The 23,696-nt window shown below is 39.3% G+C and overlaps 2 protein-coding genes across 5 annotated transcripts; one reads left to right on the top strand and one right to left on the bottom strand.

The window, feature by feature from the left end:
- Positions 1 to 437: 437 nt before the first annotated feature.
- Positions 438 to 18,764, bottom strand: hcn5 (hyperpolarization activated cyclic nucleotide-gated potassium channel 5). 4 transcript variants are annotated; one of them, XM_058613727.1, is made up of 12 exons: positions 18,642 to 18,764; positions 17,185 to 17,307; positions 7,954 to 8,140; positions 7,362 to 7,466; positions 6,303 to 6,440; positions 4,980 to 5,141; positions 4,721 to 4,814; positions 4,182 to 4,309; positions 3,876 to 4,022; positions 2,402 to 2,639; positions 957 to 1,125; positions 438 to 675 (listed from the first exon to the last, which is right to left on the bottom strand). In XM_058613727.1, the coding sequence occupies exons 3-12, from the start codon at positions 8,125 to 8,127 to the stop codon at positions 666 to 668; spliced, it is 1,365 nt and encodes a 454-aa protein (XP_058469710.1). In that variant the 5' UTR covers positions 8,128 to 8,140; positions 17,185 to 17,307; positions 18,642 to 18,764; the 3' UTR covers positions 438 to 665. The 4 variants fall into 4 exon arrangements, with proteins under 4 accessions (XP_058469710.1, XP_058469719.1, XP_058469692.1 ...); XM_058613736.1 differs by having other exon boundaries at positions 17,185 to 17,283; positions 18,642 to 18,720; XM_058613709.1 differs by lacking the exons at positions 17,185 to 17,307; positions 18,642 to 18,764 and adding an exon at positions 9,097 to 9,955 and having other exon boundaries at positions 441 to 675.
- On the top strand, positions 18,762 to 21,814 carry LOC131443805 (cytochrome c oxidase copper chaperone). Its single transcript, XM_058613805.1, has 4 exons — positions 18,762 to 18,847; positions 20,101 to 20,231; positions 20,325 to 20,424; positions 21,599 to 21,814. The coding sequence occupies exons 2-3, from the start codon at positions 20,116 to 20,118 to the stop codon at positions 20,407 to 20,409; spliced, it is 201 nt and encodes a 66-aa protein (XP_058469788.1). The 5' UTR covers positions 18,762 to 18,847; positions 20,101 to 20,115; the 3' UTR covers positions 20,410 to 20,424; positions 21,599 to 21,814.
- Positions 21,815 to 23,696: the final 1,882 nt, after the last annotated feature.

Here is a 23,696-nt window from a genome sequence, read left to right as displayed (position 1 = left end):
TAACATCCCAGATTAACACACGACCAAAATGCCCAAGGTTAAACCCCTTGTTTGATTTAATAGCGATGGATTATGTAATTTGTTTCAAAACCTATGTTTGTCGGCTTGCTTGTGTTTCCTGCCCAGTCTTATTCCAGTAAAGTGTGTGTCCAAAACTGTTGTTTTTGTTGATACGATCATGACAAAAATGTCTTTAAGGTCTTGTGTGTAAGAATTAGTGAGACTGCGCATTGAAACATGGAGCAACAGGGAGCTATGGTGGTGAAATATTCGGAAATTGACTGGTTTGTCTATTCAGGCTGCTGTAGAAACGTGGCGGGGCAAGATGGCCGCCTTCGTAGAGCAAGACCCTTGCCTAAAGTACATATAAAAAATATATTTTAAGGCTACAGAAAATCAAACAATGTTTATTTTATTGCAATTACACACACTTATGTATAGCATATTAAATTTCTTCTAATAAACCCTCCTGAAAATTCCTATATTGGACCTTTAAAATACTTTTTGCCTTCACTGGTGCAGTATTTCTTCAACATGTGCCTGTTTCTTGTGTATTTGTGTTGTTTTTAGCAATTTACCTGTCACATTTCTGTCGGTATCTCTTGCGTTTCATATCCAAACAGCGTCAACGTTGGCAGTAAGTCACCTGCCATGTTTGGAGCCTCTCAAGCAAACCTGTTGGACAATTACCAGGCAGTAACACGTGGACAGACAGATGTTTATTATCAGACATCAGATGTTTGACCCGTTTTTAATGTGGAGTTGTGATAATGTTGATTATTTATTGCTAATAACATGAGTAAGTAACCCGTCCTTCTCATCTGTGAGGTACGTGTCCACATGAAGTAAACAGCCTCAGTCTTTTTTAGTCCATCATCACATAAATTGTCCTTAGTAATCTCTGCGGCATAGAGTAAAAAAAAAAAAAAAAAAGAGGTCAAAGTTTTTGGTCTTACACGGATCCACAATCAGTGCTGAGCAGAGCCAGTTTGTCAAAGTCCTTCTTCAGATCCGGGAAGCCCTCCAGCGCCTTCTGGAGGTTGGCATGGGACAGAGTGAAGCACTGGCAGTCGGTCAGCGACGTCACTGTGGCCAGATGTTTGCCTTTGGTCAGCATGCATGTCTCTGTCGCACACGCACACACACACACACACACACACACACACATACACACACACACAGAGAGGGACCACCAGAGCGTGGTTAATGAGGGAAGTCAGCCCAAATGACGGGGATGAGCTCTGACAATTAATCCTAAATGAAATAACCAGACTTAGCTGAGTACTTTTTTTTGTCCTGCTTAGCTCTAAACACTGCTGACGTCAGTTCATGACCTGCCCAAAATTAAATAAAACCTACAAAATGGAGAATAGTTTTGGTTTATTCATGATTCATAATAACAATAATATAGAATAAGAACAGGAAGAAATTGTCTTCTGCTCAACTATGCAAACAAACTGGGCTTGTAGAGGAGTCCATTTTGACAAAAATGTCAAAAAATATAATATATAAGTGTTGAAGAGACTTTATTTCTTCTACACACCTGCTTTAGACATGTTCTTGTGATGCAGTTGAGGGAAAAACGGCACCTTTTCCTAGAAACTTGATCCATGTCACTGGCGATAATCCACAGGGCAGACTGTCAGCTGTGGATTATCCAGAGTGCAACTGTTTTTGGACCGTAAATTGACAGATTTTTAAGTGGAGTTTGGCTCCACATCCTCAAATGAGACAGTGGCGTATAATGCCAGAAAAAGAACCCTGTTATAAAGGTAGACTGATTTACCGGTTGGCCCATTATTTGCTTTTTAATAATCGGCATTGTACAATTACTATTATACTTAATAAGTGTTGCTTAGACTCTCTAAAACTTATTTTCTTTAATCCAATAGTTTTCCTTTGCTGTTTTTTGATGACCTGTTTTATTTAATTATTTCAATATTTAGTTTTCTACATTATTTTTTAATAAAAATACTGTATATAATTGCACTGCAATGTAATGTAGAGTGTAGAGACAAAACTTTAAGCTATTTTGTTACTTATCAATAAACATTCGTATTTAATCAGATTGAAGGGGAAATAATAGGCTACATTTATGGGCTGAAAAAAATATTGGCATCACTTATATTATTTACTGTGTTATGCAGCCTTGTGTGCTTATGTTAGATAGATGAATGAAGGTCAATACTTCCCTTAGAAAACTGGCAATAAATTCACATTATTTTAGAAAACACTCTTAATGGAGCAAAGCTGCAGCATCACAGTGACGACTGAGCGAAAATCTATATTGGACAAACTATATATAGTATCTTAATGTACACAGGGAGACTGTGAAAGTGCTTTATGAAGATCCATGTGATGCATCACTTGCATTAACAGCAACAGAGTAAATTCTGCCCACCTGCAAAATAGTCTCCATCGCACAGCTCCTTCTCGTAGGAGTCCGACTCCATGAGGACCTGGCCGTGTTCGATGAAGTACATGCGGTTTCCTGGGACGCCCTCCCACACGACCACGTCTGCCGCCTGGAAGACCTCGTACTCCAGTTTGCAGAGGACGGCCCTAATGAAGCTTTCGTCCAGGCTGTGAAACATGGGAACTTTCCTCAGCAGCTTGCTGCACATCACCGTCAGGATTTGCTGGAAAAATATTCATAATGATAAAACATGAATAATTCAACAAGACAGAAGTGATTAATGTATATGTTCTCTACATTCATGTTCTCCACGTTGGTTTACACCTGGGATTAAAAACCTGTCCTGAATGTGTCTCCTGTGAGATCCCGCTTCCATGCTCTACATCCACATACTTATTTCTGTTCACAAAGACCAGACGATGTTGTGTTGGTGTCCGTTGTCTGTTTGTACGTCAGCACAAGCAAAAATAGAACCAGAGAAGAGAGCCACGAGCAAATGCAAAAGAAGATTTTAACCATTTTAAATAAAATAAAAAAAATTGGCTGAATGAATAAGAAGTGTACTAATACTTTTAGTTCACAAAATAAATGTGGAGGTTTCAGTGGACGTCAGCTGAAGTTGACTTTAACACTTCCTGATGATGGATCTGCGTTCCCATAATAGCTGACTATACATAAAAAAATGGACGTACTTTTCCTGTTACGTCAATCAGAAAGTGAGAATAAACTGAATAGCCACCAGGGGGCGATTCTGCTGGTTGCACAAAAAAACTCTACTTCTCACTTGATTTATGGCGTCAGTTAATCTCTAGTTTTCAGTTTCTTCTCAAACAGAACACAATGTTGATTTTGTCACCATTTGGAGGAAATGTGATGATAAAGTTCAGCACATGTGACATGTGGGTCGACACCAGTCGTGATTGACAGCTAGAATTGTCCATTAGGAGCCAGGTTCCAGCAAACCGGGATTCTAGAGAGTCCAAAACGGGGATTTCAACCAATTACAACCAATAAGCAACTGATGCTTTAGCCCCACCAAAGCGTGTCAACTTCCACACGCTTTGGCCATTTCTCAATACCCGACAAAGTACTACTGGATTACATACTCGCCAAGTACGGGAGTATGCAAGTACAGAGAAGTATGCATATTGAGAAACGGCCTTTATGTGCATGCTCCACTTCTTCTGTTCCATTTTTGGTGTGTTTTTGTGGCAGTGTAATGGCGCCACATACAGGCCTGGCATAGATACTATAGGGTTTTGAATCATTTTTGGGGGTTTTTTGTGTATGGAACAAAAAAGAAAACATTTTGGATTAGGCCTTATAAGGGTGATGTTACGACTTGGTTCTCACACGTAAAGACAGTCAAAGACAAAAACTCCACTTCTCTGAGAAACCACGGAAGTAGAAATCAGATACAACTGTAATCCAGAGACAAGGATTCAACGTCCCACTTTACCTCCTTAAGCGCTGACGACACCGTGTCCATGATGTCCTTCTCGTCAAACCACTTCCCGCCGTAGCGAGCCTGGTAGTAGGTGGTGATACGCAGCTGCAGTTCGGGCGGCAGCTTCATGAAGGTCATGTAGTGCTCCAAATGGCTCATCTGCGGACGGTCACAGCCATAGAGATACATGCTATTATAAACAAGCCGTTTAAGTCAACCTTTAAATTTCACCCCTGGTCTCTCCCGAATTTGTTGTAATATCTGGTTTAGTATGAAGGTGTGTGTGAAGGACAGAAACTGTCACCCATGCTCTTGCACCTTGCTCTTGTACTCCTTGGACGCCGGGTCGACGTTGACGATCATGGCGGTGGCGTTGGCGACGAGGACGGTGTACATCAGACAGCCGGACACCATGCTCACCATGACGATCCACAACTCGATATAATCTGTGGCCGACACAACCGCCTCAATTTAGTCTACTGTGTGGTGTGTTTGTGTCTGACAGAGAAAGCAGTACAATCACACTTAAAGGTGTATTGTGTAAGAATTAGTGACATCTAGTGGTGAGATTGGGAATTTCCAAGTTCCTAGTCGAAGACCTCCAATAAGCATGTCAGGGAACTACGGTCCGCTTTGCATAATCAAAAGGATGTTGATCTTCTTTGTTTACGTAGTGAACTTTCACTTCAAAATGGCTGGTTTGTCTGTTCGGGACAAGATTGTACACATGAATGGCTTATTCAAAGGCTAAAACATTTACATATTTATGGGTAGTATGTTGAATTCCAGCCAATGAACGCTCCTAAATGTTACACACTGGACCTTTGAGTGCCAGATAGAGGTAAATCAATTCTCACTTGTTGGAGCGTCCTCAGAGCCGTAAGAGAGAGCGATCATCTGGGAGAGAGCTCGGAAAACTCCCCAGGAGTACTTCTCGATCACTGTAGCATTCTGGAAAAATCAATTATTCTTATCAAAAGTGGAACCTTTTGCAAATCTGGGGTTCAGCATAATCTAGCTCTCTTGGAGGTATCCTATTCTTAGCACTTGTTTCTTGACAGCCATGAATTAACTGCTTGTTAGGATTATTTAAGGTGAAGGAGCAGAAAGTTTTACCATGAGGTTCCCCCTGCGGACCCAGCAGTCGGTGGGGAACTCCTCCAGCATGGGGACAAAGTACTGGATGCAGCCGTTCCAGTGACACATAAGGAAAATCATCATGAACAAAGATAAGACGCGGAAGAAGAGGCGGACCACCTCCAGGTTCGCATTTGACACCTGTCGTAAAGAGATGACAGGAAAAAACACGCAAATTGTCACAAATGGTGTAGCATTGGTTTCAATAGTTTCTCGCCAATGTTTCTTCTGATTACGAGAACGTGGTTTTCAACTTCAGTCATTGCTGAGGTCCTCAAAGTCCAAATGGGACAAGAAAAAAACAAGCAGACAATCAGAGAGGACAACCATTTAGCCAGATTACTGGATTATCAGGTAAAGAAGTTGCAGCTGAAAGGATATTCTGCCGGGATGATGGAGTTGATGGATATTATGCACTATGCAACACTGAACATTTACCAGGTTTCACTTTTGTTTCCCCCATTAAATAACAGTGTTTGGAACATTTGTGATTACCAGAGTGCTGGTCTGAGATTGAAGATGCAAAAAAAACAGAACTTTGAAAGCAAGACTCAAATGACCCATATCACACGTGGATCTATTATCTAATCTTTTAAAGAAGACAACACAATTGCACCTAATCTTCACAAAACACCAGAAAAGACAGTGAGACTTGAAGCGATGATTTCATTGCACAACATCTAAACATTGCAGGGAATTCTACATGTAAAACAAAAGTAGGAACACCATGCCTGGAATCACGCAGAGGCCATGCACTGCTATCGTATCCTAAAAGTTGCTGCGCGAGGCTGAGGTGGAAAATAAATGGTTTAGTAAAACGATCTGGCACAATCTGCCCAGAGGAGGATCAACTTAAATCCAAACAAAAGCTCAGCTGACTGCCAAGCGAGAGCGTGCAGAAACATTTACCAGAAACCATTTACCTCTGCGGCTGGGTGCTTAAAGGCTAAGAGTTACAGGTAAATTCCATCCACACAACCTGAATAATGCACGAGAGCCAAGGTCCACAATATCGTGTTTCAATGTGAGAAGAAAGAATACAAACATAAAGAAACTCAGAGGTCTCCTCTCTCTCCCTTTACGGTGCTATTTGCACTCAAGTTTACGTAACATGCGATTTTAAATGAAGTTATGGATCGATGTGTGAGGCATTTGCCGCCTCTCGTTTTACAAATGACATTGTGAGCGATCAAAGTCACGTTTGTCACGCGAGCCAGGTCTGGTAAGGTATCTGCAGGTGGGAGAAAGGTGGATTGGGTTTCAGGCGTAAGTCTCAAAGAGTGTCTGGATCTTTGAACTTACTTTCTCCACCTCGTTGAAGAACCTGACGAGCCTGGACACGCGAGCGAGGCGGATCAGGCTGATGATCCGCACAAACATCAGGATCCTCATCACCTTGTTGGTCTTGGAGGGATTGTCGTCGTTATGGTAGTGTAACCCCTGAGAAGGTGGAATTAAAGTCAATTAATGTACTCTAAATAACGTGATATTATTTTTGATACCAAAATTACCAAAATTCCTATTCTTTGCTTCATTAAAGGTCCAGTGTGTAAAGATTAGTGACATCTAATGGTGAGATTGCAGATGGTAACAATTGGAGGACTCTCAAGCGCAACCCGGGAACTACAGTGGCCTTTCTGTACCAGAAAGATGTAATTCTCCTCACTTCAAAACACAAAATGCTTTATCCAGCTGGTTTGTCTGTTGTATTTAACATGTTGGCACAAGATGGCTGCATCCCTCAAGCGAGACCCTTGTCTTGAGTACACATAAAAGACTTAAGGTGTGTTTCATACACACTGGAAATCCGGAAGTGGGAGTGATGTCACCTCAGAGTTGTCCGAAAACTAGCATGTCAACGAATCTCGAGCTAGGGAATTCCGACTCAAAAACTCCTCGTCTGTTAGCGATGTCAGATAAGACTGGCAGAAACATATTGGCACAAGATGGCTGCCTCCCTAAAGCAAGACCCTAGACTAGAGTATATCTTTAAGTCCTTTGGTGCATTCCATTTACATCGGAGGTGGGAACTGGGAGTGACGTCACCTCTGAGTTGACCACGTTCCAGTTGAGAAGTTGGGGAAAATAACATGGACGCAAACATATCTCAGGCTAGCCATTGTAAGCTATTGTTAGCAATATCAGTTGTATTCGCAGACACACAAACAGTGTAGCAACATGTCAAGTAAAGCCTCCTAAATGTTACACACTGGACCTTTAATTGCCTCTAAAGCACTTTCTGTGAGCTCTACATCATACATGACAAACCATGACTTCATGGCTTCATGTGAAATTAATTGCAGCACACTGTTGGCTTTTCTGCTGCGTCATCAACACTTCACTTTGTTGTTGTTATTTTACCGCAAACAGCAGAATGTAGCCAATCGGGAAAGCAGCTATGACATCTGGTATGAACCATGTCCTCAGGTAATTGAGCCGGATCCGCTTGATATCCAGAACGGCTTCCTGAAAAAGAGAGAAAACGGAGCGGCACATTGAGCAGATGTATAATTTTACATGTGAACTGAGCCACGGCATTGATGTCAGATGAGAATAGCAGGGAGAAAAAAAAACCAAACGCCGGCGTCTCTAAATTGTTGTTAAAGCATATGCATGAATATTTCAAAACAGCCGGGAACCCAACTGAGAATCAAACAGACATGACAACAGAGAGGAAAACACAAAATGTGGGTCAGTTTGTGTTTGCCAAGAGAGAAGTTGCAAAGCATATGCAGATAAAAACAAACAATCTTTCTCGTTCACCCCACTCAATAATCCCTGTTATAAAATCAAAGAGCAGGAGCCAATTTCACTGAGATGAGGAGGAAATTCTGTTAATCTCGAGCTTCCTGTACCGAGTCGACTGCAGATGGGACAGAGGTGGATTGTGTGTGTGCTTGTCTGTGCGCGGATTACAGTCTCTCAGATTGTGTCTGAAAATAGCTGCTCTCACCTCGCTGTCCTCGACTATGAAGCCCATACGGAAATTCAGAGCCACGTCTATCAGGAACAGAGTGTCTGAAAACACGTTAAATCCCTCCCATGCCAAACCGCTGGTGGCGTCCAGGAAGGCAATCTCCATGGGAATCCCGATCAGGTTCAGGAACGTAATGGCCATCATGGCCATGATGTAATAACTCCTTAAAGACAAAACATAAAAAGACATTTAGAGGAGACTCTCAGGTCGTTTGGCTCATTATTCCTGATACTGTAACTGCATTCCTCCTCAGCCAGGATTCAATAACAGGCTCAAATAACTCTGCTCTCTGATCCCATCTCCGTTTTCACTTCCATCCGTTAGCGGTATGGACTATTAATAACAATAACAACAACGTATGGACACTGCAAAGTCAACCATCCGTGAAAGCACAGCTCTAAAATGAAGTAATTTAACCCATGTGCTTCCCTCTCTCTAATCCTCTGATTTTATCTTTATATACACAGAAAGCATTGTCAGCCACAATGTTTCAATTAATAATGCAATCCATACAGAACAATACAGTGATCCATTGTACCAGCTGATATTTATGATTGATTATCATTCCCTCACATCAGAAACTGTACATTTTCAAAAACAGAGAAGCTGCAACTCGGGGTAAATAAAGGGTCTAAATCTTGATCAATCATCAAAATGGTCACTAAATATTGTTTATAGGGTGATGTTTAGGTAGTTATGTGACTACAACAACAACAACTTCCTGCTCCTATAGCGATATAAATCGTAACTTAATAATAAGACGAGACGAGACGAGACAAGACAAGACAAGACGAGATAAGATAAGAATTTATAGATCTCTGGAGCCAAAATCCTTAAAGGTCACCTTAATTATGTATACTGTATATACACTGAGTCTATCTACAACTAAAAAACTAAACTAAACAAACTTTCACATATAAGCAAATTTATGCATAATACAACTTTTCTGACCATTTTTACTGCCATTTCTGTAACACCTAATAATATCTCGTCAAGCTAAAGCAGCCGTTTCTGAGAGATTAATCACAACTTAATTTTTCTTTTTTAAACATAAATGAGGTTGTGTCAGGGAAAAAAAAAAGGTGTGTCCCCGCTGTGGGTCCAGACCCCATCAAATACCTCATGAGGCTGAACGGGTGAATGACAAAGATTCCGCTCTGCAGCTGTTTGATGCACTCCTTCTCCACGGCCACCTCGCTGCCGTACACGTACAGCGACTGCCTGTTCAGCTGCGGGAGAAGCAGGGCTCTCCATCCACAGGTGGCCACCGTGGGGATGCCGGGACCTTTCAGCTTCTCCATGTCCCCAACTCGGCTCGGTCCTCTCTGATCAGCCGCTCGCACTATCCATCCTCCCCTCCTGCAGCTTCTTCTTCTTCTAATCTTCTTCTCTGTCTATGACTGCACCAGTCCTGACCTTCCCCCCCCCTCTTTGGTCACAAGGTAATTTTCCAACCTCAGTGCGTTGCTGAAGCTGTGTGGAGCAGAGTGAGTGCACACGCGCCTTCCAGATCCCTCCCTTTCTGTCAGCCTCGCTCTATTTCTGCCCCCACCCTAGCCTGATACACCTCTTTTCTTTTCTCACCAGCTCATCAACTATTCAGAGTCTGTGTCTCGTCTCCTCATGAATCAAGCCATGTCAAGAGGGCAAGGTCCGGCTCAAATTAATACTGAAGACAATGGCATGTGTGTGTGTGTGACTGAGTGGAGGGGGATGACATCTGGCTGCTCGTCCAGGGACAAGTTCGGTCTGGGCCGTCAGAACCAAGGATGTAATTAAACACTGTTCTGTGTTACCTGATGCTGTACATATGCTCCCAGCTCTGATCCAGCTCCTGTGCTCTTTGTTTGGCCCATTCACACCCAAAGCCAAACAAAACCTGTGCTGAATAATATATCTATCATTTTTGAGGATTACAGAGAAGAAGATTAGGAGTTTTTCTAGTTTTCTTTCCCTGCAGGGAATTGGTTTTGATTTTGTTAAAAAAGATAATGCTGGCTTCCGGTCATGGCAGCATGCTGATGAGACGCGTGTAAGACTGCTCTGCTACTCAAATCCTTAAAATCCTTTCCAAAAGCAAAATTCGTATGAATCAAACGGCCCGACAACTACACCAGTACTAAAAAATAATACCGATGCCACCTAAGAAGACGAATCGTGGCCAGATACATCAATCCAGCCTGACCAACTTTGCAACGTCAACCGCTAAAGATAAGCTAACTGCTAGCAACATGGATCCTACCGCGGACACTGGCGCCACCACTAGCGTTGACTGCCAGAAGCAGTCGGAGGCGGATATTACTACCAACGAGGAGTCCGGTACCACTTTGACAACTATACTAACGGCTATTAACAACATGAAGTCTGAGTTCTCATCCAAATTTGATGGTATTCTCACCGCCATCGAGAATGTGAAGAAGGACTTGACAGACTGCTCACGAAGAGTCACACAGGCAGAGGCGAGGATTTCGACAACAGAAGATGATACAACTGAGCTACAAGAGAAGGTGAAAAATCTAGAGAGGAAAAATAAAGACCTCGAAGAGAAAGTACTGGACCTGGAGACCCGGTCACGTCGCTCCAATGTAAGGCTTGTTAATTTACCTGAGGGCGCAGAAGGTGTAGACACCTGTGGCTTCCTGGAGAGCTGGATACCGGAGGCGCTGGAGCTGACTCCGCTCCGGGGGACAATCACGGTGGAAAGAGCACACAGGCTTGGGCCAAAACGACAACATGGGTCTAATTCTGCATCGAGGACCATTATAATGAAGTTCTTGAATTATAAGGATAAGGAAGCGGTGATGAGAGCGGCCAGGGCAAAACGGCAGATCCTCTACAAAAACCAGCCGGTGAGATTCTACAATGACATGACAGCGGAGACGCACAAGAAGATGAAGGAGTTTGAGGAGGCGAGGCGACAACTACGATCACTTGGGCTCCGGTACGGCATGATCCCTCCGGCCCGGCTTATAGTGACCTACAACGATCGCTCCCACATCTTCAACAACGCAGACGAAGCCGAACATTTTATTAAGAAAATCCAGTCGGATAAGGAACAGCACTGAGGTACTGAGGAGTAGAGGACCATAAGACATGCAAATTAAGCCGCTGTTGATACATTACTCTGTTATCCTGTATTTGTAGAGACAGAAGTGGAGGGCAAAGTTAAAATTGTTTAATTAGATACACTGTTCTGAGTTCCCTGCCTCACCTGTCTATCGATAAGAAACGATTTATTTAATATATATTACTTAATTCAGGAGACCACATATCGGTATGTTTTTCATTTGTTGGGTTGCTCTAAAACAATTATCTGAATGATAGTAGCAGAGCAGTTAGGTATATTCAGTTTTTTTTTTTTTTTTTTCCTCTTAAATTATTTTGACTATTATTATTATGCATCAGCATAGCTATACTGTTCCTCACATTGTGTGGACCAGCTTTTTGCTTTCTGGAGGTCCAATATTTGAAGGGGGTGGGGGGGCACCTGGAGGAATGACTCTCAGGTGTATGTTAATGGCCAGGGGAAAGTATTTTGTTCTTGGTTTCTTTCCCTCTGTATTTGGGCTGAAATTACTTAAAATGTTGGGGAAACTCAAAGTCATTTATCTCAATGTCTGTTGAACTAAAGGTTAAAATTACATCTTGGAATTGCAGAGGGCTACAAAAAACAAAAAAGGTCAAACAAGTTATGAACAGGATTAAAGTATTACAATCTAACATAGTATTTCTTCAAGAAACTCACTTAACACTTGGAGATGAACTCAAAGTGAGGAGGAGGTGGAAAGGAAACATTTTGTCAGCCCCCTTCACCTCTCAGGCAAGGGGTGTCATGATCTTGGTTCATGATTCTATTCCTTTACAGATTCACAAAGTTATTAGGGACAAGGCAGGACGGTACCTGATTATTCAAGGGAAAATTCTCAGGGAACAATTAATTCTGGTAAATATTTATGCCCCAAATACAGATGAGCCAAAATTTTTTCAAGACTTATTTCTAATTATTGCTTCTTTACCTGGTGCTTGTATTATGGCGGGCGACTTTAATTGTACATTAGACCCTTGGAAAGACAAAAGTTCAGGAATGGATCGATCACATTCGGGAAGCAGGAGTGTCATTCATTATTTCATGAAAGAAATGAATTTGATCGATGTGTGGAGGGAAGACAATCCCAATGATAAAAAATACTCATGCTTTTCTAGTACACATCAGTCATATTCCCGTATAGACTTCTTCCTGATTTCAGCAATACTAAAATGTAAAATTAAGAAGGTTTCCTATGATGCAATACTCCTGTCAGACCATGCCCCAAACTCTTTAATCTACTGTGATCCCAAATTGACTTGTGATCGTCCTAAATGGAGATTTAAAACGAAATGGCTTGCGGATACAGGCTTTGTTACCTTTCTTGACGAGCAGATTAAATTCTATTTTGAAACAAATACAACAGAGACCTCAGGAAGTATCAGATGGGAAGCATTTAAGGCATTTATTAGAGGACAAATAATTAATATCACTAGCTCTAAAGCTAAGGAAACGTATAAGAAGACAAAATCACTAGAAACAAAAATAAAGAAATTAGAAGAAGAATACTATCAATCAGGATCTCAAGGTACTCACCAAGAACTACTTCTACTAAGAACGCAATATAATGAAATATCTTCAACAAAAGCTTTATCAGGTCTACTACGACTTAAACAGACATTCTATGACCAAGGTGAAAAACCTGGCAGGGTGCTAGCATGGCGCATCAAGCAAATGCAGAATGAAAGGCTAATAACTTCATTGAAAAATGGTAATAATGAAACTATTGTGGACCCAATTGAAATAAATGAAACCTTCAAGAATTTTTTTGAAAATCTGTATAGCTCAGAAATAGGTTTAAATACTTTAGAACTAAATAATTTTTTGGATCATATTCATATTCCCAGAATATCAGAAGAAATTAAAGAAGAACTAGAAAAAGATATAACTTTAATGGAATTATCTGTTGCCCTTGACAATATCAAAGGAGGGAAAACCCCAGGGCCAGATGGGATACCTATTGAAATTTATAAAATGTTTAAACATAGACTTATGCCACCACTATTAGAAATGTTCATGGAATCTTTTCGAAATGGAATTCTCCCAGTATCCTTAAGAGGAGCTCTAATCACTTTGTTGCCAAAACCTGGCAAACCAAATAACAATTGTGAAAATTTTAGGCCAATCAGTCTTTTAAATGTGGATTTAAAAATTTTGAGTAAGATAATAGCCAGGAGACTTGAGAAAATTATTCCAAATATTATTGACAAAGATCAAAATGGCTTTGTAAAAAATAGGCAAGGCTTCTATAATGTTAGGAGAATACTAAATATATTGTTTGAAGAAAAGGGGGCAGCAGATACAGCATTACTGTCATTAGACGCGGAAAAAGCGTTTGACAGAGTGGAATGGTCCTATTTATTTGAGATCCTTACACGTTTTGGTTTTGGAGAAAATTTTAATAAGTGGATAAAACTACTTTATACAGAACCATATGCTGAAATCATAACTAATCGTAATATATCGAGATCTTTTAAAATACAAAGAGGATGTAGGCAAGGAGATCCCTTATCTCCTTTGCTGTTTATAATGTCTATAGAACCACTGGCAATAGCTATACGAATGCACCAAAACATAACAGGCATATTAGTTGGGCAACAGGAGCACCGTCTAGCTCTATTTGCGGATGACATAATAATTTTTCTGAAAAAGATGGAAACATCCATTCCTGAATTATTAGAACTCATCAATATATTTGGAAAAATCTCAGGATATAAATTAAACAAATCCAAATCATCAATTATGTTTCTAAACCAACTAGAAAGTAAAAACCCTCCTAATGTAGCTACTCAATTTAAAATTGTGGATTGCTTCACATACTTGGGTATCCAAATTGTCCCAAAACTTAAACATATTATAGCATGTAATTATGAACCATTAATGCAAGAAATTTCAAAATCACTGGATAGGTGGACACATATACCAATATCACTAATAGGTAAAATAAATATCCTTAAAATGAATATACTGCCTAAACTGTTGTATCTGTTTCAAAATCTTCCACTTCCTCCTCCAAGTAACCTGTTCACTCAACTAAAAAGATTGTTTATCAGATTTTTGTGGAATAATAAACGTCCCCGAACACGACTATCACTACTGTACTTACCTTTTGACAGAGGGGGACTGAAATGTCCCAACCCACTCTGGTACTATTGGGCAGCACAACTGAGAACATTGCTATTCTACTTCACAGAAAGAGATGCTCCTTTCTGGAAAGAAATGGAGGAACTCCAGCTAAGTCTGCCCCTCCCTACATACCTGTATTCAGCAAGCACTAAAATCCTTAAAAAGACTACAAAAAATCCTATTGTGAAAAACATGATTGTAGTGTGGCATCAAGTTAAAAAATATCTTAAAGAAACGTCCTCTCTCTCTGTCTTCAGCCCAATATGGAGGAATGACTCCTTCCCACCAGGAAAAGCAGACGGGGGATTTAAATCTTGGGTCATGAAGGGGCTGGGGAAAATAGGAGATCTGTACAATGTGCAAAAGGTGCTGATGTCATTTGAAGAAATAGTTGATAAATTTCATATACCCCGTAATCATTTTTTCAAATATCTACAGTTAAAAAATTTCATTAGAACACAACAAAATCAAACATTAGATATCCCTGAAATGTCTGTTATAGAGAAACTAATGAATACGAATTGTTTAGGGAGGGGTCTAATTTCCAAAATGTATAAATGTCTGGTGGATGGATGTACAGAAACATCTATGGGACGGCTGGGGGCATGGAGAGAGGATCTACAGGAAAACATCTCGGTGGTTGAGTGGGAAGAGGCATGTGCTAAAGCACAATCAAGAACTACTAACACCCGCCTAAAATTACTGCAATATAATTGGTTGATGCGATCGTATATAACTCCAGAAAAGCTAAATAAATATAATAGTGCTATTCCTGATATTTGTATCAAATGTGAGAGGGAAAAGGGGACATTTTTCCATTGTATTTGGCAATGTACAGACATACAAAAATTCTGGCAAGAAGTAAAACAATATATTCAAAATATTTTACATATTCAACTACCTTTAATCCCACAGCTGTTTATATTAGGTTTGTACCCAGAGAATTTGAAAATAAAAAAAAATAAACGATTATTTATAGATTTGAGTATATTAATTGCAAAAAGAATAATAGCTCTATCCTGGAAAAATACCAGAAGACCAGGAATCAGCAGGTGGTTTACTGAGCTATCTACCACTCTGCCCTTAGAGAAAATCACCTTCACACTAAAACAACAAGAGCATCATTTCCATCACATTTGGGACCCTTTTATTTCTTATATATCACGAACAGATTTGCCACATGTGATGGAAGAACCTGGAGACGTGTGAACAGTGGCCCTCTGTAATATTCAATTATACAGTAATGTTTGTTGTTTTTTGTTGTTGTTTACTCCTATATAATGGACTATAACTATTTAGTTCCCCAACCAAAAATTGGAACAATTGGGATGGGATGGGGTGCGGTTGACATGTTTGTTCAATACATGTGATTGTATTTCTTTATGTTGTGAAAAACAATAAAAAGAATGTTGGCAAAAAAAAAAAGATAATGCTAGATGATGAGATTAACTGAGCATCTTACGTGTATGAGATGAGTTGAGTGTATATTTCTACGCGATTACAGTTTTTCTGTGTTTCTAGGACAGTAGGCGAGAGGTACAACGAGAACACCAACAAACAACTTTTCCCTCCTTTGTAAGAGTAAGAGTTTGGAGGATAAGGGAAATGTTAGTGGACAGCGGTAGAGTCAGTGCCAATCTTCTCTTGTCTGATGTGTTGCCTTAAAAAAAGTTGTCAACCATCTGTGAGTGTGCAGAGCCAGAGACACTAATCCGGTTTAGAGAAAATGTCAGAAGCCATAACTGCTGCGGTTTCTAACGCGTGTGGAACCTCAAATCCAAAAGAACGGATGTCAAATAATACAATAATCTTGTTCTGGAACCAAGAACTTGTGTAGTTGACCGGATGTGGACTGACTTTTGAAGGTCAAACTCACATGAGCACATAAAGATTTAATAAAGCTGCTCTCAGTGATTTCATCTTTTGGAGGACTCTTCGCCAACTTCCTGTCCATTAATGTCATCATAATAAGGCTCTCATTCCTTCGCATATTTACGTATTATGTAATATATAAGCAGTAAAATGGTACTGCACGGTCAACGGATTGGGGCAACAGAAAAACCCTGTGTCATGTTCAATTACATCGTTCGTTGTCGTCTCTCACCAATATAACGTCATGCTACGTGGCCATCTGGCACAGCCAAAACCCTACCAAGCAAAGTAAAGGTACTGTACTCAGTCGAAATTCAAGCCTGACTTTGATAAACATGTTTGGGTGACTGGAAAATCTTGCATTTAACCCATCCTCTACCAGAAACGTTCCTAGAATTAGGAAGATTTCTGGTAGAGGATGCCTTGAAGATAAGAACGTTTTAATGAAACTATACTAAACTAAACATCTTGTCCCACCAAGTTCCTACAGCCTTTTAAATAGACAAGTCACCTAGAGCATGTGTTTTGTGATTGAAATGGAAGCTTACTACACAAACAAAGAAGCATGACAACCTTTCTGGTAGTTCCCCGATTTTTATAGAAAAATAACAACCTGTCCTCCAACTGAAACGTACATATAGGTCGTTTTTTCAACCCCTGAAAACGTACATATAGGTCGTTTTCTGAAAACGTGACTGTGGGTCGTTTTTTTCAAACCCCTGAATGCGACGTAAAGGTAGTATTTTCCAACTCGAATATGCACAGATGTTACTGAGGGTAGGGTTAGGGCAAAAAGACAGGGTAAGGTAGTAAAAATAAAAAAATTAAAATATTAAAAAGGTGGTATAGTTAGGGACTGAACCATTGTTGTAAACATAGGTCGTAATTCCTGCATACGACCTATATGTACGTTTTATTGGAGGACAGTCTCAAAAATAAGCTTGACTAAAGGGACAAAAAACACCCTTTAACTCAGCTTGTTGTGGGTTGTTACTGAGATGGGTCTTTTCCAATGTTTTTGCCTAAAAAAAACACCAGTGTTTGCAATCATTTTTTGTACAACATTGTAGGTTAGCAACACATAGAACGGGGTTTATGGGACAGCGTAGAATAAGAGCACTTACACTCCTGCTTTGCTGCAAGCTTTCTACAGCCAGGGAGAGGAGGCTGCACACAGTCAGAACCTCGGCTGTGGCTCCACGTGTCCATCAGGGGGCAGATTTCTACAGGAAACATCAAAGCACAGACTGTGAATTCAAATGTAATCATATGTCACTTGTTCTGTGTATTCAGCTTTCGGCGGAGCACCGTACATCATGGACTGTAATCACATTAAAATCTGCAAAAGAGTGTTTCAAACAGGGGGGGCTGCATATTTCTCACACAGAGTGGAACAAATGGACAAAATGCTTACGCGTTCATTTATCTAGCACACAGCTGGCCCTCAAACCAGAGAAAGTGAGTCAGTGCTGCTGCTTACGCACTGCTTTGCTGTACTGACGCACTTAAAGGGCCAAGCAGCAGCAGCAGCAGCAACACCAGCGACACCAGCAGCAGCAGCAGCAGCAGTGCTGTTCGCCAAAATATCAACATTTTTCATATTAAAAAAACTCCCAGGACACTGCACTGCACAGTATATTGTATCCATCCGTAATATACTGTAGTTCTATAGCAAAGGACATGTCTGCCACAGAAGCTGCTGTAGAAAATACAATCAACCTTTGTGGTGACAACTCGTGCAGTTATTTTTAACAAATGTACAGAGCAAAGGAGCGATCAGTTCAAGGCAGCAATGATTATTCTATTAATCAATTATTAATTGGTTACTAAATTAAATGCCAACTATTTTGATATTCGAGTTATAAGTTTGAGTATTTTTTTCAGTTATTAAAACAAGCTTTAAGATTTAACAGCTTCTTATATGTGAATATGTTCTGGTTATTGCTCCATGAAATGAAAAGAAATGATTAAAACATCATCATTTCCAGGTTTGGTAAAAACAGATCAACATTTTCTGGAAAAAACTAATACTAGATTAATCCAGAAAATAATCGACAGATAAACTGATTCTGAAAATAATCGTTTGTTGCGGCGGTAAATCAGTCAGTATAATTCAACAATAATTCTCTGCTTTCATCTTCTCAAATGTGATTTGCTGATTTACTATCATCATGTCATTGCAAATTAAATTAAATTGTCTTTGACATATGTTATCCTCTTTGTCTTTGGTTTGACCTCTTTTGTTGTAAAGTTGTCCGTTTTATTTCTGTCAGTGTAGGATTATACTGATTCACAGGGGAGATCTAATACAGATTTGCATGATTGTTTTCTTAACAATTCCCTATTTATTTAGGGTAAGTAAATTGTCACTGTAAGCACTGACTAATCTAGATTCTATTGATTGTTGCCTACTTGAAGAAATAACAATTTAACCTCAAACCAATGTTTTCAAGGTCAATAGTGAACTGTGAACACAAAACATGCTTTATTTCACATGAAAAATGTCCTTCGTAAAATAAAGCTTAGCTAATTGTATATTTATACAAATAAATACCTAAACTGCATGTATAATCATTCATACCTCGGAGTTCTGTGGAGGCAGGTCTGTAGTGTACTTCCTGCTTTCTTCCCGCCTTTTGCAAGAGAGTACTCCATTTCCCAGAAGCCACTGCTCACGTTCAGGTCACGTGAGATTGCACTATAACGTACATGTGCGAGCACGTTCACCAACGTTCATTCCTTGTTTTTTGAAGGTGAAGCCGCATTCGCACGCTGTCCTCCACACACGTAAGTTACGTAACCTAGATTATAAAGAGAAAGCCACACTATAAACTCCTCCGATGCGTTTAACCACCTCTTGCTGTTCATGTAATCGTCCCGTTTATCCGCCATGACACCGCTCATGTGCCTTTTTATCGGGACTTTTTTTGACTATTAATGTTAGCCGCCGTTAGCTAGCTTCACCAGCGTGATGTAACGCCTCCGTCCAGGAAGACGTTTAACCTTCTTTTGCATTTTGGTGAATTGCGCCACAAGTGTCACTCTGAAGGTGTTTGAGCAAATAAATTATTCATAAAGTGCTAAAACAAACTGCCTGTTTACGTTCCCACTGGTTACTGCCAACTACTTTTAAATTATTAGATTACAATCTGCGTTAAAATGATCAAATATTACACTTGTATGTATTCCCCATTTAATTTGAGCCTAGTGTCTAATGCATTTGACCAGGACTGAAACAATTACTCGATTAATCGTTTTGAATGTTTTTTAAAAAACCTGACAAATCATTTTTTACTGAATTTAATTGCTTTTTTACTGCTATTATCATCGTTATCATCCTTACAGGTGAATATTTTCTGGTGGCTTTGCTCCATATGAGAAACAAATCATCAAAACTATAATTTGTGACAACATTTTTGTGGATCAAACGATTACTCGATTAATTGAGAAAGTAATCCCACAAATTAGTTGGTTATGAAAATAATTAATAATTGCAGCCCTACACTTACAACATTATCTTTTTCCACGTGGGTTAGGGTTAGAGAAACAGATATGTTATTATATTATTAAAACCTGTCTAGTATGCACCCTCACCCAGAGGAAGGTAATGGAATTCAACCATTATTTAATCCAGTGTCTTTTCTGACATTAATCCGAATCTTTAACATGAATTTAGCAACAAAACAGATGCTGTTGGTAGCTTTTAATGTAATGTTTGACAGTGAGCAATATGCACAATATTGCCACGAACTATGTAAGAGTACATTTTAGGTGGTGAATGTCAAATATTCTCTGGAGGAAGAGCTTGGTTAATAAGACTGGTTGATAATGAGTTGTGGCTCATCTTCTGGAAGACGGCGCACTAGTGGGAAATAGCACTGAAACTAAAGTTTGTATTCACAACACTTTTTTGGGCCCTGAAAAACCAGAAAATACTGATCGGTCTATCTCAGACCTTGAAATGACGACGTCCTTCGATGTCTTGTTTAAGAAGCTGAAAAATAGTGCAAAAAAAAAAATTCTTTTAACAATCTTTTTAGTTTTCAGATTCAAAGATGTCCACTGTGTCAGCTGCCGGCGTGGACTCCGCTCCCGCGACCCAGTGTGCCGAGCCGAAGCCGCTGAGACCCTGCTGCGCTTGTCCAGAGACGAAGAAAGTCAGAGATGCTTGGTGAGCGAATGGAAGGGGAAACCGTCAAAACAATACTTGAACTCACTTGAAAAATTTAATCTGTATTTCTCTTGTTTTTTTTCCCCCCTCCAGCATCATTGAAAAGGGAGAGGATCAGTGCTCAGAGCTGATTGAGGCGCACAAAGACTGCATGAGGGCGCTTGGATTCAAGATTTGACCCACTCCATTCTGTGTGCGTGTGCTAAGTACATTTGACCGACACAAGTTCAAACGCACAGTAACATCATGAAGTCCTGTTAGCTTGTATGGAATTATAATTTCCTCATGTTCTGAGTCATTTGTAACCCTCAGCTGTTACTGATTCAAACACTAATGAGTACAAACTGAACTTTCACTGAGTAGAACAGTGGAATAAATTAACTTCACTGTTGAAGCAAAGCAAAATGATGTTTGTCATTGCGTGCCTTTTCTAAAAAATAGGTGTGAATCTTCATCAAATTCACATGTTTGTGTACTAGAAAGTAGTTATGTCATCAACTGCTATTTCACTAAATGTGACACGGATAGATTGAAATTGTAGATATATTTGATATAGTTTGATCTGTATTCAGTCAAACTTTATTTATATAGCACTTTTCATACAAGGCAATGGAACTCAAAGTCACTTTACGGGATTAAAACCTGAGCTGCGAGTGAGGGAGAGAACACTGGAGACTAAAATACTGCTTTAAAAACAGGAGGTGAAAGGTCAAATTATCAACATAAATTGATTCAGAAGTAAATTAGGGCTGCAACTGAAAAGTCACAAAACGTCTAATTACGAAGAAAACAGTCTATTATAAAATTAGTTTTATTAATTTAGTAATCGATTAACTGTTACTAAAATAGATGCAAAGTGCTACGAGATGAACGAGAACATGGTAAAATAATGGGTGCAGTAAAATGGGAATGAAATTCAGTGAGGGCAGACTTAAATGTTAGAATTAAATCACTTGTCGTGTCCTAAAATGAAGTTGAAAGACTTGATAAACATAACAAAGGTCAGGTGAAAGTTATGTCTTTAAGTGTGCTATCAAAAAAACGATTTGGAATCACAATACCAATAAAACCTTCAATATTGACTTCAATCTGTTGTCAAAAGTTAATGATTCTTCAGATTTAAACCCCTGCCCTTTAATTGCACTCCTAACTTTAGTGTCAGAGTGGGACGTTGCATATTGAGCAGCAGAGATGGGAGGTGTGTGTGTGCGTGCGTGACTACACATGAAACGCGGCCAAACCCACTTGGCTCAGTTCATGTTTCAGCAGCTCAGACTTTCTGATGTCGTAAATAAAGCTGAAGTGTGATTGTAACTTTTTATTTTTCTATAAAACAACTAAACTATAATTTCTGTCTTCTTTTACAGTGTGTTGCTGTGAGTGGAGGACGACCTTGGCCACTCCTTTTCTTCCCCTTGGTCCCCTCTTATTTATACCCTGACAGGAAGGGATTTATAGAAATGATGCACTCTGGTCCTGGTTTTTCTCCTTTTTGTGTGTGAAAGTTGTGTTTTTAAAAAGTGGGTGTGTGTGTGTAATTAAACTGCTGTATGCGATTGAATAAAAGGTCTATGCAATAGAGAGTCGCCGTCCGTGTGTGGGTTTTCTTGTTGACGATTATTAATAGTGGCGTGGTCACATGTGAAGGTCCTGGCTGTCCACTGCAGTTGCTGTCCCTGGTATGCACTCAGGTTTATAAATAACTCCTGCCCCTGCAAAGTCAATACTTGCCATATCTGCATTCTTTGTCTACAGTGGGTCACTGAAGTGTCTGGCACTGAGCGATGCTCTGACACCCTGCATTTGCAAAAACTACAATTTGGCAACTATCTTTCTGGCACTATTCCTGAATAACTTTGAAGTGAAATTATTAAAATGTAGGTGTGTAAAAATTTGAATTCCAAATTCAAATTTGGTTGGTACATCAATGGAAAAATTTAATTAGAAGCAATAGGATCTGCAAATTGTGTCTTTCCTCTAGAAGATTACACACGAACCAGGCATGGGAGCAGTGGGCAGAACTTGAGTGCCTTGCTCAAGGGCACCTCACACCCTCCACTTACAAGCTCAATTCCCTTCCACTTGGCCATGGCCTTAAACCTTCTCATGAGTTCTATTAAAATTAAATTTAGGGTCAAATTGCAAATGTCTCAACTGTTTTGGTGTCTTCATCCATAAAATATAGAATAGAATCAATAGAATTTGCAACTTTGAGTTAAAAAATCCAACTGAGTCATGTTTTCAGTATGAAGTAAAGTCATATTATAATAAATGTAACTTAGTCAGTTTTTCTGAGCCAAATCTACATAAAAACATACATCATCTTAAGGCACTTTGCTGTAAATATAAAGCTTAATAAGTAGTTGTAAATAAAAAGAAAACTATTTAAATACAGTCGAAGTGCTTGCTTAAATGTCTGTTCAAATAAAACTTCACATAACTCACATCCAGAGTCAATTATAATAAAGCAGTCAAATGAATGACTGCAACCCTAAATGTTCTGGTTTTGTTTGTAATGAACAACAGTCGTCTAATCCAGTTAGATCTCTGATCTACCTGCCAAAAAACAAACAAATAAACATCATTCATAAAGTGCAAGTCATGATGACAGATGAAAATGTGACTCACTTCCTGTTTACTCCCATGTTACCTGAACTTTGTCAACGAAGAAAACATGATCGCAGATCACAGTCCTATTCCCTCTAAATATAGTTTTATTTTCTTATTTTACCATATTATTTAGTATTTAAGCTTTTAATTATTGTATTTTTTTATGACCACTGCCAAGACCACTGCCAAGTCCAACTGAAGAAAACATGATCTAATATTTGTATTTTTTGTTTCTTTCTGTATATTTCTTTTAAATATATACATACAAATATATACATTCATAAAGATAAGATATTAGAGTATTAAATGAACAACTGGATGCTAACGTGAGGGATAGGGATTGTTTTTGATTATCCTCTCTGTGCCTAAACTTCTTAATTACATTTTTTTTTTTAGGTCCAATATGTTTTTTGATAAATGCCTTAAAATTAAAATTGCAAAACCAACTTTTCTAAAATGTGCTAGAATAAGTTGGTGGTGGGTAAATAAATTTGGAAGCAAGAGAATCTGCAAATATGTCTTTATTCTTCTGCAATGACATGTTTTATTTATTTATTTTAAGTATATTTTTATGTGAACTGAATGTGCTCATGGTGGTAATTTTGTCTAAGTCCCTTTAGTCTCCCTTTTTAAGGGTAATTTGTTAAAGTGCATATATTGTACGTAGAATTGCTGAAATGTATCGTTTCTATTTCACAGAAATAACTGAAACATAGGTTTTTTTGTCATCCATACATGATATATTTTCTTATTTGTGTCCATGCGTTAATTAAAATAAACAGGATAAACGAGGCAGGGAGGGAGGATGAATATTGAATGGATTGACGTCCACAGGCTGTGGGAGTTTGTCGGGGA

Source organism: Solea solea, chromosome 2 (assembly GCF_958295425.1).
Source record: "Solea solea chromosome 2, fSolSol10.1, whole genome shotgun sequence".
Lineage (NCBI taxonomy): Eukaryota > Metazoa > Chordata > Actinopteri > Pleuronectiformes > Soleidae > Solea > Solea solea.
Note: the sequence above shows the minus strand (reverse complement) of the source record. Positions and strands in the feature narration are given on the sequence as shown.

Bases quoted from the DNA above. Each gene is read 5' to 3' on its own strand.
- hcn5 (XM_058613709.1), bottom strand. From the start codon at position 9,278: ATGGAGAAGCTGAAAGGTCCCGGCATCCCCACGGTGGCCACCTGTGGA. The intron at 4,023-4,181 runs GTGCAAGAGCAT...GACCGTCCGCAG, and splicing joins CCAAGGAGTACAAGAGCAAG to ATGAGCCATTTGGAGCACTA. The intron at 2,640-3,875 runs GTAAAGTGGGAC...ATATTTTTCCAG, and splicing joins TGTCGTCAGCGCTTAAGGAG to CAAATCCTGACGGTGATGTG.
- LOC131443805 (XM_058613805.1), top strand. From the start codon at position 20,116: ATGTCCACTGTGTCAGCTGCCGGCGTGGACTCCGCTCCCGCGACCCAG. The intron at 20,232-20,324 runs GTGAGCGAATGG...TCCCCCCTCCAG, and splicing joins AAGAAAGTCAGAGATGCTTG to CATCATTGAAAAGGGAGAGG.